The sequence below is a fragment of the Phragmites australis genome, chromosome 12, assembly GCF_958298935.1.
Source record: "Phragmites australis chromosome 12, lpPhrAust1.1, whole genome shotgun sequence".
Classification (NCBI taxonomy): domain Eukaryota; kingdom Viridiplantae; phylum Streptophyta; class Magnoliopsida; order Poales; family Poaceae; genus Phragmites; species Phragmites australis.
The window spans coordinates 9,741,405-9,758,206 of record NC_084932.1 but is presented as its reverse complement, the minus strand read 5'-3'; the positions used below and the strand labels follow the sequence as shown (position 1 = coordinate 9,758,206).

The 16,802-nt window shown below is 45.7% G+C and overlaps 3 protein-coding genes across 6 annotated transcripts; 1 reads left to right on the top strand and 2 right to left on the bottom strand.

The window, feature by feature from the left end:
- Positions 1 to 3,352: 3,352 nt before the first annotated feature.
- On the top strand, positions 3,353 to 6,326 carry LOC133887451 (protein MAIN-LIKE 2-like). Of its 2 annotated transcripts, XM_062327407.1 has the most exons (6): positions 3,353 to 3,795; positions 4,421 to 4,519; positions 4,599 to 4,939; positions 5,015 to 5,791; positions 5,870 to 6,113; positions 6,189 to 6,326. In XM_062327407.1, exons 2-5 carry the CDS (start codon positions 4,436 to 4,438, stop codon positions 5,904 to 5,906), a joined length of 1,239 nt encoding a protein of 412 aa, XP_062183391.1. In that variant the 5' UTR covers positions 3,353 to 3,795; positions 4,421 to 4,435; the 3' UTR covers positions 5,907 to 6,113; positions 6,189 to 6,326. The 2 variants fall into 2 exon arrangements, with proteins under 2 accessions (XP_062183391.1, XP_062183392.1); XM_062327408.1 differs by lacking the exons at positions 5,870 to 6,113; positions 6,189 to 6,326 and having other exon boundaries at positions 5,015 to 5,344; positions 5,449 to 5,855.
- A 1,250-nt stretch (positions 6,327 to 7,576) lies between these two features.
- LOC133887452 (uncharacterized) lies at positions 7,577 to 9,611 on the bottom strand. Its single transcript, XM_062327410.1, has 3 exons — positions 9,294 to 9,611; positions 7,941 to 9,211; positions 7,577 to 7,867 (listed from the first exon to the last, which is right to left on the bottom strand). The coding sequence occupies exons 1-2, from the start codon at positions 9,584 to 9,586 to the stop codon at positions 8,518 to 8,520; spliced, it is 987 nt and encodes a 328-aa protein (XP_062183394.1). The 5' UTR covers positions 9,587 to 9,611; the 3' UTR covers positions 7,577 to 7,867; positions 7,941 to 8,517.
- Positions 9,612 to 14,614: 5,003 nt separating this feature from the next.
- Positions 14,615 to 16,175, bottom strand: LOC133887353 (uncharacterized). 3 transcript variants are annotated; one of them, XM_062327281.1, is made up of 2 exons: positions 15,857 to 16,175; positions 14,615 to 15,331 (listed from the first exon to the last, which is right to left on the bottom strand). In XM_062327281.1, the coding sequence occupies exons 1-2, from the start codon at positions 16,041 to 16,043 to the stop codon at positions 14,778 to 14,780; spliced, it is 741 nt and encodes a 246-aa protein (XP_062183265.1). In that variant the 5' UTR covers positions 16,044 to 16,175; the 3' UTR covers positions 14,615 to 14,777. The 3 variants fall into 3 exon arrangements, with proteins under 3 accessions (XP_062183265.1, XP_062183267.1, XP_062183266.1); XM_062327283.1 differs by having other exon boundaries at positions 14,615 to 15,693; positions 15,857 to 15,998; XM_062327282.1 differs by having other exon boundaries at positions 14,615 to 15,609; positions 15,857 to 15,997.
- Positions 16,176 to 16,802: the final 627 nt, after the last annotated feature.

The following is a 16,802-nucleotide window of genomic DNA, read 5'->3' as shown; positions in this document are numbered from 1 at the left end:
GTACCCAGTGCTACAGTACGCTGCAGTGTTGCTACAGTACCACAGAGAGAGAAATTGGAACTGCAAATTTGCGGAGCTGCTGTAGCACCGTAACACTGTAGCAGTCTGTAGCAACACTGCTCACAGAGACTGACAATGGCCTGGAGGAAGAAAACAATATATGTTACTGTAGCTGTACTGTTCACAGAGCTGCCAACAGGCCCGGAGAGGGAAAAAGAGGAGTAGAAAGTAGAAAATAGGGTAGCTGCTGAAGATGAAAAAATAAGAGATGCTGTAATAGTATTTTTAAGGATGAAAATTTGAGATAGCTACTGGAGATGGTCTAATTTCAATACGTTACTAATGAAATTTGGAGACTCCCCGTTCTGAAGAAAAAAATAACTTGCTTCCTTTTCCTTTATTTAGTAGTTGGCAATCTACACTTATGCTATTTATTTTTGCTGGGTATGAATATATTCTCTTTCATATACCTCGAAACGACAACGTGATGCCTCGGCCAAATTTTGTGCGTATGGTACAAGTGACCCAAGTTCAAGCTGAATTGAGTGCTTAGCACACAATGCCCCACGGCAGTGGCGGATCTTAGGGGGGCAGGGGGTTCAAGCCCCCCTACTCGTTGGCACACCTGGAAGCCCTCCCTTCAATTTTTTTGGCATATAGATGAGGAAGACCACCGGTTTCCTGAGGAAGAAGAAGCAGTTCGCGTCCGGGGATAACTGGGCTGAAAGGGGAAGAAGCATACGGGTTGCTAACTAAAACCAACCATCCAGCGGCCCACCATCTACTACTATTCTACTCTATCCTAAGTCCTAACCAACCAGCCGTTCCAGCCAAATTGCAAAATTTACCAGGGCTGGGAGGCGGGCGAGGTGACGGCAGGAGCCAGACGGGCAGCGACGGCGCGTGGGCGCGTGGCATGCTCCAGGCAGTAGGGCGTAGGCGGTGAGCAGCGTGGGCGCACGACATCAGGTTGGAGGCGAGTGGGTTGGGGAAACAGAACATACCGGCCCTACTTCTTGACCTGGGTGTATTTGATTCGCTCTTTCGTTTCCCGGTGTAAATCTCTATGTTACCTGGCAGCTCCAGGCGGCAGCTGAGCTGCACGCAGGTGGACAAGTGGGCGGCCGGTGCGGCGAGCAGGCGCGGTGGTGGCGGTGCGTAGAGTCGCAGGCATCAGATAAGAAGGTATAAAAATGCAATTTCCTTTTTTCCCCCATCACTTTATGTAGTGCATTTCGGAATTTCACCATTTTAGTGTTTCGCCTCATTGCGCTACCATTGGTCCTCCTCCTGTGGCAACGGCTTCAGTTGAGAGGTGCTTTTTAGAGATGACTATTATAATGATAGATTTGCACAACAAAATAAGTGATGATTGGTCTAATGAGTTAATGGTATGGTAAACTGAGAAGGAGATATTTAGAAGTATTAGTAATAAAAAAATCATAAAATATTTTGAAGACATGAAAAACATCATATGTTAGTGCTCAAACTAAATTAGTGGTATGCTCCATTCTCATCTAATATTCATAATTATTTGAAACTAGAAAGAAATTATTATATCACCAATTTATCATGTTTAATGTTTTATGTACATATCTCTTCTCGAGACGAATAATAGGCTATGTGTTATAAGGTTATCCATTGGTTTGGTATGATCATATTGCCTATCTATCTTTTATTCTTTATTTTCAATGTGGTTTGCATTTTTTAACTGTATGAAATTACTTTGAACTACCCGATTATATGTATGGGAAACGATTTATTTTATGGTAGCTTAGTTTGATGAGTCCCCCTCATATTTTGGTCTACGTCAACCCTTTCCCCACGGTAGATTATTTACTATATATGGCCCATACACTTTTAGGTGAAAATAGGTGTCAAACCACTAGGAAGTGCTATATATATATGACTTTGCTACCGCCTGCACATGCATCCGTCAAGCCTCTAGCATGTACACCCAAATTTAGAAAGCCGACCTTGACTTGATTCCCCCTTTCTGTTTTTGTCAAGGAGGCCGGCACACAACTCTTCCTCTCTTGACGCCTCCAACATAGCAACATCAACATTACTACTTTTCTTATGAATTGAGAGAGTAAATTTTCTTCAATTTATAAACAAATTCATACAAACATGAAAGGCAAATTTGTTTCAGTTTAAAAACAAATTTGTACAAACTTAGTAAGAAAGTTTGTTTCAATTTCCATGCAAAATCTGTACGAACTAAAAGAGGAAATCTGTATTACAGAGCTTATATACCAGAGAGCAAACTGGTAGAAAACACGTGCAAAGCAAAATTAGGGAAATTTGCATGAAGAAAATAGGATGATCAGGACAAGCAAATTAGTTGGGGGGGGGGGGGGGACGAGGCAGTTTTGCAAATCCGAGAAGCAACTTGAACACAACTATACAAAAGCAAAAAAAAGAAAATTTGCATGAAGAAAATAAGATGATCAAGAGAAACAAATTAGGGAGGAAAACTAGGTGATTTTGAGGCATCTAGCAGGTAAATCAGGAGAACTCTCCATGCCCCTACCAGTAGGGATGAAAGCGATAGGTGAATATATCGTCCTGTCTCGTGACCGTTTCACGTTTTTTTCTTGACCGTTTTCATTTTTCTAGTTCTTACGCAGGAACGAGACGGAAACGGGACCGTTCGTAAACTGGGCAGGAAAGGTTGAGGCATCATTCCATCCATTTTCTCGGAATTCTATTTTTATTTTGAAAAATCTCATTTTTATCTCGATTTGAATTTCATGCAGACCCATCCTAAAACTCGTCAACCCATCACCACCGCTTCTTCCTTCCACCACAACGCTTCGGCTCCTCCCCAATAGCCCAACCTCTCGGATGGCTGCTGGCCACTCCCGACTAGCGCAGCGGTGCCTCGCGCACGTCGATTTAGGGACTGTTTTTCATTACCATAGGTTACCGTATTTTTGGCAAAATCATATCTAAAGTGTGGTGAATAAATTACTCGTTACACCTTAGATAAAATTTGACAAAAAAATTAGACTATAATAAATAAAGTCAAAAGCTGAAAAACTGTGACAACAAACAAAAAGCAGCTAGAAAAAATCTAACGAAGTGCGGCAAAATGCGGCAGCCAACAAACAGACCTTTAATACCGCGGAAGAGGCCACGAGTCGTCTCCTGCCGGCCGCAGGATCTGGCCATGGCGCTCTGCCACCTGCGTACCGCTCGACCTCATCTGCGTCGCAAAAGGGACCAGCGTGAGCTGCAGATTGCTCAACCCGGCTACAGGAATTGTATGTGCCTTGCCTCGAGTATTGGAAGAAGCACATGCGGCCATACTCGGCAAATTTGGGAATTTAGACAACATACGTGACCGTATTTGCGAAAATAGACAACATGTCGACGTATTTGCAAATCTAGCACTCGTATTCGGTATCTCAAATACCGAAATTTGAATTTCGGAAACTGAAAATCCGAAAACACCGTATTCGGCAACTGAGGTGCCGAATACGGCACTGTGGGCCGTATTCGGCACCTCAGTTGCCGAATACGCCGGCCGACCGATTTGCCACCGCTTTTTGCTGCGTCGCATCAATCTCTTTTACGTCACATCAATCAATTTTCCCTTCCCTCCCGTGATGCTTTCGGCCGGTGCATGCATGTGTTTTTTTGGCGCCACACGCGGAGAGATCGCTGGTCTGCTGAATAAATTGAGGTCGCAGCAGCAGCAGAGCAGAGAAGGGAGAAGAGAAGGGAGCAGAGGAACGCGAGAAGCATCAGCAGAAGAGGAGCAACGCAAGCACTTAATTAGCTTTCGTACCGGTTAGTCCTTATATTACCTATTTAATACTTAGGTTAGTAATATTATTTAGAGTAATTAGCTTATTTGGTTAGTCCGTTTCGAAGTAGATTAGTTTTTCAAGAGTAGATTGTTTAATCCGTTCAATTACATTTTTTTTAATTATATTAATTTGATAAATTAGAGTACTTTGATTATATAAATTAGATTATTTAATTACGTTATTAGAGTACTTAGAGTTTAATTAGAGTACTTAGTTTATTTAATTAGAGTACTTAGATTATACAAATTAGATTATTTAATTACGTTATTAGATTACTTAGATTAATTAATTAGAGTACTTAGTTTATTTAATTAGATTAAATGAATTAAATTATTTGATAAATTAGAGTACTTAGATTAATTAATTACGATGCTTAGTTTGATTATATGAATTTGATTAGTCTATATAATTATATTATTTAATTAGTTTGATATCATGAATTTCTTTCAACATTGTAATTAGATTGTGTCCTTAGTATAATTATATGAATGTCCTTATCCGGTAAAATTAGAAAAAATTACGTGTACCTTTGTTTAGCAGATACAATATTATGAAGCTTGTAATATATTCTAATTTGTTGTTCACCTATTTATTGAACCATGAAGCCTTAAATCATTATCATGGCTCATGGTGGTCTTCCCGAGCTTCTTCAGCAGCGGTACGACGAGAACCATAGGGGAAGGATGATATTCACAGGACAACAGGTACCACGTTTATATGTGCTATTTCATTGGTACGAGAATTTTGAACTAACGCTGTACATGTATTGGATAACTCATGCAGTTGGGTCCGTTACGAGCCCGGAGTGTGCACAAGATTAAGGAGTTGGACCCTCGATTCCACGAGCCACTCGCACGGGCGGGACTACTACCTTTTGCTCTCATGATGGACGGAGCTCCCATGGAGGTCGGTGGTAGGACACCTCTCCCGGCAATTGATGAGGCACTGCTCACAGGTCTCGTCGACCGCTGGCGTCCTGAGACACACACTTTCCACTTTCCTTTTGGTGAGATGGCAGTAACACTGCGGGACGTGGCCATGCTGACCGGGCTGCCAATAAGGGGTGCCCCGTTAATAGTTTCGCGACCCGCAAGGGAGCAGTGGAAGGGTTATGTTGCAGATAGGTAATTATTTGTTATGTAATGCATTTAAAATATTACAGTGCTATTAAAGCGTCATTGACCATCTGCATCTTATAGGTTTGGTGTGCAATACGACGGGAAGGATGCTGGCCTCTCCATGTCCTGGGTTCATGGGCTGACACAGTTCGGTCCATGCCCACTGGATGCGGACGAGAATACACTTATGCAACACTATGAGGTGTACTTATACGTCCTGCTCGGAGGCATCATGTTCTGCAACACGGCAGGCGATTATGTCGTCCCACATATTGTATGGTTAGCAGCCCACCTCGCGTCACATCCTTATGAGCCTACATCTTACAGTTGGGGATCTGCAGTGTTGGCTGCAACCTACAGAGGATTGTGTGATGCAACCCAGCGAACAAAGAGGAAGGCAACCATTACAGGGTGCTTACATCTCTTACAGTTATGGAGTTGGGAGTACCTCCCGATTTTCAGACCTTGGGTGCTCAAGTGCTACTACCCAGTTCACATCTCTGATGGCATTGCAGATGACATAAGGCCAACGATGGGGTATCGGTGGATTCATGCCAGGCTAAGATGGAGTCAGCAGCAAGACCATGGTAACTACTCCAGGGTGATAAGTGACCTGGACATCCTTAGCGCTGATCTAGTGGATTGGGATCCATGGCGTATGGCACGAGTAAAAGAAATTGCAGATGGTGGACTCCTGGCATCCTCTTGTAGCCGTGACGCAGACTTATGGTTGACCACATGCTTCTTGTTGTACATGAACTGCGTGGAAGTATATTCTCCAGAACGTGTACAGAGGCAGTTCGGGTACCGACAGGTGGTGCCTGTTCCAGCACCACGAGACGCCGGACGGGCGCATGAGTAAGTGTGTTATTGTATGTTGCCTTAGTACATTGGTTATCCATGTTAACAAATTATAACTGTTTATGTCACGTACAGGTGGAGCTCAAAGGGGGGCGGAGGCACGCAGGACTAGGCATCCAAGAATGCCGAGTACATACGGAGGTGGACAGAATCAGCTGCGGTGGATATCATCATTACTGCTGGACAATACGACGAGGCCACGTACTGGGACTACCTTGCTTGGTACCGTCCGCGCACGCGTGCCACCTTACTCAGCGGACTTGTACAGCCGGGCCCCAGACCCTTCCCCGAGGATCGTGCCCGCCTACTTCATGTTGTGGTAAGTGATGTGTTACTTATATTGGTTTTCTTTGGAAAATCTGTGTATTACTGACATGTCCCTCATCTTATACAGACTGAAGAGGCGTATGAGATGCATACGCAAGCGGATCAACCTTTTGGGGAACCAAGCAGGTCATCATCGCAGAGGGATCGTAACCCTCTCCGGGAGTACATGAGGACAAGAGGATCCCGCTTCCTAAACGCTATACGTGGTCTAGGTGGGTGTGCCCCGCAATGGAGGGGGTACGACCAACATGCCATGGACCCGTCTCGTGCCTCCCACAGCAGGCGGTCCTCCCACAGCAGGCGGTCATCCAGTGCTCGTGAGGAACCCGTCCGGTCAGAATCACGACATACATCTTCAGCTTCGGCGCGTCATGTCTCATGTTCCGGTGCTGAGGCCGAGGAGTGCACGCAGCCTCCTGCGCCCGAGCAGTTTACGCTGGGTTCACTAGCACCTCCGGCTACGATGACACCTCCGGCTGCAGCATCTACTCATCAGGAGGACGTCGTTGACTACACGCAGCAGACCCCTTGCTGGAGCGACCCTAATGCTTTTGACTGGGGTGCTGCAATGCATGCGACCGCCACCTTCACTGATCTACTCGGCGGACAGTCCTCCTATGATCTCAATGAACCTGGAAGTTCACATTGGTACCAGCATGGCGAGCCTTCGGCACACTGGACTCCATCGGAGCACGTTCTAGGGCCGTCCACACTTCCGCACGAGGATCCTTCGGCATGGTACATGCAGAGCCGAGTAAGCGGGGCGGGATACACGTTCGGTGGGGTTCCCACAGGGCAGGCAGATGATGATGAAGACGACCAAGGGCACGCAAGGCAGGGGCCTGCGCAGGCTGCTGGGATGAGAGCCACACACCCGCCAGACGCTTACACGCCTGGAGATTGTGTGAGGCATCGTCGCCGTTGAGTAGCCAGGACAATTTGTCATGACACATGTATTATTGATTTTAATGTCGATGTCATCCCTATTATGTCTTATTCACTGTATTGTTAATTTAAGAAATTCTCAGTACAGAGGAAACAATAGTAGTTGTAAAGCATAAGTAGCATGGAACCCGGTACAGAGGTTACACATAAAGAGCGAACAACAACAAACATTATCATGTACGATACGCCTAAAGAACATAATATCATGCCTTAAGGGAATAAAATATATAGGGTTACAATAGATGCTTAGGGCGAAGGAAAGTGGCGACGCAAATTAGCGTAAGAATTCCAGGTGCGATGGTCAAAGCTATCCGGGTAAGATGGTTGTCGTCTCCGAGGTGGTTCTGGGAAGTTGTAAAAATGAGTACGAGCAAATCCATCATCATTTTCAGGGTCATCGGTGTCCTCCGGAGATGGAAGCCTCGGAGGGCGGGGTCGTTGTGGCATGAAATCGTCGTCGTCGTCATCATCTTGAGGTTTCTCCGAGGTGGTACCACGTCCTATTTCCCTATCAGTTGTATGGCATCTCGATGTTGTGCGTGAACGTCTTCTTGCAGTGTTCCTAGAACTTTCTCCTGTATTTCTGTTCGAACGTCTAGGCATGGGGGGCATGAAATCGTCATCGTCTTCGTCCTCGTCATTATCTGGATGATTCGTAGAGGTCGCCTCTGTACCCCTTTGATTCGCTGACTGTCGTCGTCTTCTACGCGAACCAGGCATCACACCCCCGCCGAAGAGCATACACATCGTCAAGAAGTGTGAGATTTCTTTGTTGATCAACTGTTCGTCTTCCGGGAAAGCCTGACGCAGAAGAGGACCATTCGAATCAATGGAAATAAGATAAGTAGGGTGATCAAATGTTTATATGACATACCTGAATATGGGATGCATACTGGTCTGGCGACATTACTATCGTTCTTTGCCTCCTAGAGAAACCTATCACAGGAGGATGGTCGGCCAGTTCGCGGACCCTCAGATACATTTGACGCCGGTGATACAAGAGGGCCCTAAGGTCCTCGGTGGTTACACATTGGAGTGGCGCGGTTAACCTAGAACATATGGGTCTTGCATGCAATTTCGCCACGGCTTGGATTATGTTGTTCTCCTTTAACGGATCATCGTTTCCTTCGCGCACAACCTGTAAGGAGGCATTAAGTGCTATAGCGATCGTTGCAGGTGTCCATGGAAAGCCTGTACTAGAGGATCCCGCCATAGATTTCTTGCTCACTGACTACCTACGCTCTGTCTCTGCATCAAAACACGGATCCATGAATATTTAAGAAACACGAAATAAATAAATAAAATTACATTTACAATACAATGGTCATTTCTTGTCTAAAGGGGTACAGTGCAAACCACATAATGCACAATAAGTAGTACAACTAACAGGTGAATAACATTTTACAATACAAAGTCTCTAAGACAGTTCAGTTTGACAGTGGGCTGATAGTTTACTGACGGGTCGGGCAAGTCCTCCTGTCATGTCCAGGTTGTTTGCAAAGTTTGCACCTGCGAAGGCCATCAACAGCATCTGCTTCATCCATGTCACCTTGCAGCCTCGTAGATCTAGGCCTTCCAGGATCTGTGCGTCGTGCTCGTGGATAAGGTAGCCACTTAGGACCCTCGATCGATTTGTAGTTGGTTCCGATGTTAAAGGACCGCATCTTTGGAAGCCATGTGCTCCTCAATGCATCGATCGTGAAGTACGGTGATACGTACTGTGATCCGTCATTGCCACCTATGTCCCTGCAAGCGGCTAAGACATGCGAGCACGGGATATGGTGCAGTTTTGGCTTATTGCATGTGCACTTCACCTCGTTAGGTCCAAGTTGACATTGCTGCACGGTGTCCCCGGCGCTATACCCTGAAGCATACCTACGGCGGCACATGACCTCAAAGTCATTGTTGGCCAAGTCGTAGATCCTCGACCGATGAAAGTGTGCCTTGCTCCTCCTTCTTGATATGATTTGCTCCACCTTAGGTGAAAACCGTGTGCTGCACTTCATAGCAGCATTACCACGGTCTCGAAAGTAGTCCGCCGTTCTGTAGAATGTGAGCTCAATAATGGCACACAACGGGAGGCCCCGTACTCCCTTCAGGACATTGTTGAACGCCTCCGCTATGTTCGTTGTCATGATGGAGTACCTAACATGGGATACAATAATTTTAGAATGGCTATTTGTATAAGAATCGGTACAATATGATCATTACAATTCTATGCGCTAACCTGGCACCATGAGTGTCATGGATAAGGGCCCAACGCTCCGCCGGCTTCCCCGCTATCCACTGGCTAAATGTACCACGTGAACGACTAACGATAGTTTGGCCCCCAACCATTTGCGCCCGCAGTTGATCCTCCCCTGCTTGCTGGTCTGCCATCATCTTGCGAGTGGTCTCATTTAACTCTCTCCATATCTCATTGAACTTCGCCTGCTGGTTCTGAAGACATAGCCCTTTGAATCTCTTTACAAGCGACTTGCTGCGGTACCTTGTGTACAGGTTCGCACCCAAGTGTCGCATGCACCATCTTCTCTCCACATCAGGCCATGCAATGGAGCAGTTTGTGCTATCATGCAGCACGTTCAACGCATGCAGAAGACCCTTGTTGCGGTCTGAGATGACGCAAACTCGTTCCCTATTTCCCACGACACGTGTCCTTACCAAGGTGAGGAACCACAACCAACTATCATTGTTTTCACTCTCAACCATTGCAAAGGCGAGAGGAATGATCTGATTATTTGCATCCGCCGCCATTGCTGTCATAAGGGTACCATGGAACTTGCCGCTTAGAAATGTGGCATCCACGCATACAACCGGCCTACAATGCCTGAATGCTTCGATGCATTGTCCAAAGGACCAGAATAACCTAATGAGGTATCGGTCAGTGGTGCTATATGACCCATCATCTAGCCTGATCGGCTCATCCGCCATGGCCCACTGAGTCCCTGGATTCGTCATGGCAATCTTCTGCAGCAGTCTCGGAGCATTGTTGTATGACTCTTCGAAGCTTCCAAACAGCATCTTCAACGCCTTCTGCTTCGCTCGCCACGCGGTGTGGTAATTGATAAGCATGCCAGTCTTAGTGTGCACCTCCCCCATAATCGATTTTGGCGACAAACAAATTTCTGTGCCAATAAGCGTGATGAGGAGTTGGGCTACGAACCTCGCATCAACGGCGTGGCTCACATTCCTAATAGCCTCTTCGCTGCATGTATGTGGGGTGTGTCTACTAATCACAAAATAGTTCTCATATTTCGGCTGATGTGCTCGTACGAAGTAAGGGCAATTCGGGTGCTTCGTACACCTGACCTCATACTCCGTAGGGTTAGACCGGGCGCACTTGTGGTCCCTTCTTGTTATTACAGCATAGTTGCTAATAAAGTGGATGACCTCCCCTCTGTTACGAAACTGTTGCCCGACCTGAATGTCGCTATTTTGGTATCCCCAGTTAGATAAGGTGTTATACTCAACGACGACACACTCCAGGAGCCCAGTACCACGAAAGTACTGGATCGCCGGGACCGGGTCATCATTGTCAGCAGCTTCTTCATCCCCGCTACCACCGTCTTCATTATCCATGCATCCTGCATCGACCTCACCAGGGTCCACTCTACCTCCCTCTCTACTGGAACTGCCCTCCCCGACATGCCCTCCATCCTCTTCATGCATCACCTCCTGGCTTGAGCCTTCCACAGTGGTCACTGCATCACCTTGCACCAGTCGTGACACTATGTTTACGTACACCGCCATATCAAAGTTCTCCTCCAATGCCTTGCGTGAGTACAAAGCCCATGCGTTGTTCCTACTCATCTCGAACAACGTATGGACAATGACCGAGCTATTTGGAACAAGCCGCGGCCGTACACCCTCTAAGACAACAGTATGGGACTGCTGGTTCACACGCAAAAGGCGCATAATATGTGATTTCAGGCCATCTAGATCAATAGGTACCTCAACCGAACTCTCTATGTGCTGGCAGTTCTGAATTGTTACAAGTCTCCCGTGCAAAACTGTGGGACGTTCTCCATAATAAATATGGAAAATCATACCGTATCTCCTAAATAAATATACATGTAATAAATAATAAGTACAAAAATAATACTAATTAAATAGTGCAATATACAACTAACATGCATCTTTGTTGCTACTGGACACTATCTTCTACGGTTCTACCAAACCTAAGTGATTAAACTAATTAATCAAGTTAATTGATTAATTATATTACTTTAATAAAACTAATTACCTAGATTAAATCACGTAAATTCATGTTACTATATTAAGTAAAGAATCTAATCACACTTACTAATAAAACTTATATAACCCAACTAAATCATTAATTTAAATACTCTAATTTACCAAAATAATATAATTAATCAAATGTACTTGAATGAATTTAACAATATACTGACGAAATGACTAATATACTTCTGAACGAACTAAGAAAATTCTAATTATAATTACTAATTAACTACGTAATTATATTACTTTAATAAAATTAATTACCTAGATTAAATCCCGTAAATTCATGTTACTATATTAAGTAAAGAATCTAATCACACTTACTAATAAAACTTATATAACCCAACTAAATCATTAATTTAAATACTCTAATTTACCAAAATAATATAATTAATCAAATGTACTTGAATAAATTTAACAATATACTGACAAAATGATTAATATACTTCTGAACGAACTAAGAAAAATCTAATTATAATTACTAATTAACTACGTAATCTAAAAACTTACCTTAAAGAAATTGAGCGCGGCTGCTGCTCGCGTTGATCCTCTCCGGCTGCCCCCTCTGCTCGAGCTGCTTCTCCTAGCGTTGCTCCGTTGCTACTCTCTTCTCTCCACTGCTGCTCTCTTTTCTTCTCCCTTCTCTCCTTTGCTGCTCTCTTCTCTTCTCCCTTCTCTCCTTTGCTGCTCTCTTCTCTTCTCCCTTCTCTCTTCTGCGAGCCAGGGCTTTTATTAAGCGCAAAAGCAGCATCCCGCTGGCACGCACACACCGAAAGCATCGACAAGACGTGAAAGTGACATGATGTACTGAATTCGGCAACTGAGGTGCCGAATACGGCACTGTGGGCTGTATTCGGCACCTCAGTTGCCGAATACAGCAGAGTACAGGGTGTATTCGGCAACTGAGGTGCCGAATACGGCCCACAGTGCCGTATTCGGCACCTCAGTTGCCGAATACGGTGTTTTCGGATTTTCAGTTTCCGAAATTCAAATTTCGGTATTTGAGATACTGAATACGAGTGCTAGATTTGCAAATACGTCGACATGTTGTCTATTTTCGCAAATACGATCGCGTACGTTGTCTAAATTCCCAAATTTTGCCGCCATACTCGGTGGAGGGAGCGACGGCACCTCCGTATCTTGTTGGATTGGGCACATGGGGCAACACGGTCATCAATGGGATTGTGTACTTCTTCTCAACTGAGTTTAATTTGTTCAAGGCCAAGATGTAATGCCAGACCACATAGTTTCATCCGACCTCGAGACAGAAGTGTGGAGGCCGACTATCCGGGGACCCCTAAACAGCCTAGTGGATAATGCTGCTGGTCTCTCCAACAATCATATGGATGTCCTGAGTGCCTGCTGTCCTGAGTGCCTGCTTAGTTGTGGTTCATCGCACAGTTCCTTTTTCTATGGACCTATGGTTTCTTATGGACATCGAAAAGGGCTTATGGGTCAAGCAACAAAGCATACAAGTTAAAATTAGTTTCCAGCATGCTGAACATACAGTATGCCCCTTGCTGGTGTTAAATGATGGGAGGATAGTACTTGTTCACATAGGAAATATGGGATCATTGAAAATTTACAATCCAAGGACTGGTACTTCTACAGATGTGGCAGAGATTGGGCCTTGTGTTGCAATCGGTTTGTACACAGGAAACCTATTGAGCTTGGCAAATGATGCAAGTTAATGAGGTGAATTTTCTTAGTTTACAGTTGTTTGATAGGTCTGCATATGAATCCATTTGATAAATTTGTTCTTTCCTCCCATCTTTCTAGGTAGCAGCATAGCACGATGTTTGAATTTTGTATCTATTGCTGATGATAAGGAGATACCATACTGATGTATGCCTTATTCAAGGAGTTACTTGTAACCTTTTAGAGTGGATTATGAGCATAGTGAAGTAATGTCATCACAACTATCTTATTCTATATTAAAAATTGCATGTGTTTATCACATAATAGCATTACTTTTAAAAACTTCCTGTTCTATTTATGTTGATAAATGAGAAGGTCACTGAATGTGTTACAACAAAGATTTCTGCTCTATCGGTGAAACATGGAAAGTTGCAGAGGTGTGCCCCTGATTAGATAAACAGAAAATATATTGCTTTCATGCCACTCATTTTTATAGATGCCCAGGATCCTGCGCAGCTCCTGGCGCACCTCACGACACTTGCTGAGGTTCGGTCTTCCCGATTTTCGGTACCGACATATTTCCATTCAAATTGATTTGTTTTCGTATAACCGGAATTCCCGTGTTCGTTTTTGTTTCCGGCTTTTCTGTCTTTGTTTCCGTCTGGTTGAAAAAATTATAGAAGTGAAAATGTTTAGGGGTTTTCCCGACTGTTCCTATCTGTTTTTATCTCTACCTACCGGCCACCGAGCATGGCGCTGAGGGGTCACGGATCTGTGAGCTTGGTCACCGCCAGTGAGCCCTGTCTCAGGCAATTCGAGATCAAAATCGAGAGAGCTATTGGCCACTTGCAACCATGCTCCATCAAAATCTCTTGTGGATCAAGTGCATGAGAGAGAGAGAGAGATTTGGATTTGGGCGTTGCTCGGGGGTAGCTTTTCAGATCAGATCAGAGCAAGTAAAAGCCAACAAGTGCTTTGGATCAGATCGGAGCAAGTAAGCCACACTCGCCATGGCAGCCAATCTGGTTATTTTGGAAATTTGACGAGGGGAGAAGAAATAGGAGTGAGAAAATAGGAGACAGAGAGAAGGATGTGGATAGGGAAAACATTGGATAACCCATCTACCGGGTTCTTCATGAGATCTGCGACAATACATATACTAACTAGAAGGGATCAGGATTTAGGAGCTGATCGCGGCGAATCGCGGCGAAAAGGAGAGGAAGCCAGGGGGCTGTTCAGATCTGTACCCTTAAGCTGCTTTTGGAGGAGGAGGCTCGCCTTGTTAGGGGTGCCTGCCATGGGAAGCAACGGTCTTCGATCAGATGAGGGCTAGGGTTTTGGCGATGGGGAATGGTACGTCGTCCCTTGGGAGGAGCTGCTTTATTTCTGGGGGCATGAGCAACTTTGGAGGAGGTTTGATGAATGAGGAGGAAAAAGTGATTGTAGTCTGTAGGAATAAGTCGAAAGACTGTCAAACTTGACAGTATGTGGGTGGAATGACAAAAGAATACACACTCGAAATTTAGTCTTTACCATATATATATGTGCTCCCTCAACTTGTGTGTAAACCATTCCTAAAAAGCTTGTGCACAAACCATTCTCTCTCAAAAAAAGCTCATGTGTTAATGATTTTAAAACAAAAACTTATGTGTAAATCATGCCCTAAAAAACTTGGGTGTAAATCATTCTCTAAATTCTATAATAATTGTGTGTAAACCAACTACATTTTTCACATTGTTATTTATATTTAGCTTTACACCATATCATATAACGCAAGATTTATTTTCTAGCTAGATTGAACTCCTCCCTCTAGGCTCGAGCTGGAAGCTAACGATCAGTACAGGCTCGCAATCTGCGGGCTGCAGAAGACGAGCACCTCCGCGAGCTCGGCCCGGGGCTCGTCGCCGAACAGGCTCTCCTTCCCGTCGGCCCGCCTCGCGTACGACAGCCCGAGCCGCGACCGCGCGCTCCGGAGGTCGCCGGCGCCGGCGCTGGCATCGGGCCCCGTGAACACGCCCATCACGGCGGTGAGCGGTGGGCCAATGAGCAGCCCGTCGGCGCCGAACTGGGGGCCGCCGCGCGCGTAGTCGAACAGCGCCGCGCCGCTCCCGCCAACCTTCGGCAGCACCACAGGCCGCGGCGGCTCGGTGGCTTTCCCCGAGGCCGGCTCCAGCTCCGGCCAGTAGAAGAGGAAGGCGTCCAGCGTGTCGTAGTAGTCGTCCGTGCTGCGGTACCCCTCCGGGCTGAACCCGCCGAACTTGAACCCCGCGTCGGCACTGGCCGTGTAGCCGACGACGACGCATGGGCCCTTGAAGTCGCACCGCCGGTGGAAGTCCGTGGCGCTGAAGCCGTCCACGGTGGCCTTGTAGCAGCACTTGAGCTCACGATCTGCAACATTCACATGCACATAAACAAAACCAAAATAACACCAACGGTTCTTTTTGCTAATTTTCAGCTGCGTAAATGTTATCAAAAGTGGCATGAGAAGCAAAGCAGTGACAGGGGAGCTGAGGCAACATCGGATCCAGCAGCTATAAGCCATTGGAATTGGAGTCAGGGAAGAAGAAGGCTTGAGGAAGGGCGGACTCCGCTGTCGCCGCGTACAGATTTGTCGCAGCAAGCAACCAATTCGCGGAGCACATACTCAAATTGCTCCCCGTGGACCACTATGATGAGAGGAGGAGGCATCAGATCTGCTAGCCGCCGATGATTTTGCCACAATTTTGTGCTAAAAGTGTGGTACGCGTGTTCTTGAAGAAAAAGTGTGATTACCACAAGTTGTCGGAAAACAAAGTGTGGTTACCGTGTTAGTTGCAGGAAATATTGCTTATGACAAGTGAGGCAGGCACATGACAAAAAACATTGTGAACGAGCGGCAGCTGCTAAATTTACCAGCTCCATAAGATAAATTACCTCTGAGGTGTGTGTTTGCCACGAGCGACAAGGGGAACGGCAGCTCGACGTCGTGGTAATGTAGCTGCAGCTGCGGTGGCGGCGTCTCAGCTTCTCTCGCGCCTTTGCCCCAGTTGAAGAAGCTGCGAGGGGCGACGAAGCTCGGCCTGGTCGGCGCCATGGCTCTGCCGCTCGCCATGAACGCCATGCCCGTCGATTTGCTCAGGCACGGAGAGAAGATCGATGAGAGGCCGGAGCTCAAACGGACCAATTAAACCAGTTTTTGTATGCGCCCGAGTGATCGCTACGCCTGGCCTGGGACAGCTGCTGGAGCTGCTCAATTTGATGATTCCATCATGAGCACACGTTGCCTTATCTGTTGGACAGGAAGGAAATGACACGTGTAACGGGCCAGTTGGTTGTGGCTATCCGGCTCTGTTCCCGGGGCCACAAAAACTAGAAACTGATCTGCGTTAAAAGTGTAGAAGACACATGGGTGAACCGAATTTGCATATTTGCCTAGTGTAGCTATATGCCGTCAGAACTGCAAGTAGTGTATTTGGCCAGCCAAGCGTTAAGTTGGACAATTTTCTAGTAAAAGAATAGAATTGACCCTTGTATAAATTACAATGGGAAAACTGTATAAATTAGAATGAAAAAATACCCTCTCTTTGGGTGGAGAATCACATCTAGTGAGGTTTTTGCTTCTTTTCGAAATTGAGTCATGAAACATAGTTCAAAATGTTTGGATTAAATCGAGGTAGAGAAGATGGTGGTATATTTTACGCCGTTTCCACTTCCTCTTTTTTTCAGTTTGGCATTTTTCCACTTTTTCCCATGACCGCAGGTACGGCAACCGGAGTCGACAAACGCACATTTTTGTGGCAACTGTAGGAATAGCTGACTTGACCGTTTCACGTTGTGTTAGCCGAGGCCTGTTCTTCTGAAACCTCCCTGACTTTAGTGC

Coding starts and splice junctions, on each gene's coding strand:
- LOC133887353 (XM_062327281.1), bottom strand. CDS start 16,043: ATGGCGTTCATGGCGAGCGGCAGAGCCATGGCGCCGACCAGGCCGAGC. Junction 15,332..15,856: donor GGCAAACACACACCTCAGAG/GTAATTTATCTT, acceptor TGAATGTTGCAG/ATCGTGAGCTCAAGTGCTGC.
- LOC133887452 (XM_062327410.1), bottom strand. CDS start 9,586: ATGCGACACTTGGGTGCGAACCTGTACACAAGGTACCGCAGCAAGTCG. Junction 9,212..9,293: donor CATGACACTCATGGTGCCAG/GTTAGCGCATAG, acceptor ATCCCATGTTAG/GTACTCCATCATGACAACGA.
- LOC133887451 (XM_062327407.1), top strand. CDS start 4,436: ATGGCTCATGGTGGTCTTCCCGAGCTTCTTCAGCAGCGGTACGACGAG. Junction 4,520..4,598: donor TGATATTCACAGGACAACAG/GTACCACGTTTA, acceptor TAACTCATGCAG/TTGGGTCCGTTACGAGCCCG. Junction 5,792..5,869: donor GACGCCGGACGGGCGCATGA/GTAAGTGTGTTA, acceptor TGTCACGTACAG/GTGGAGCTCAAAGGGGGGCG.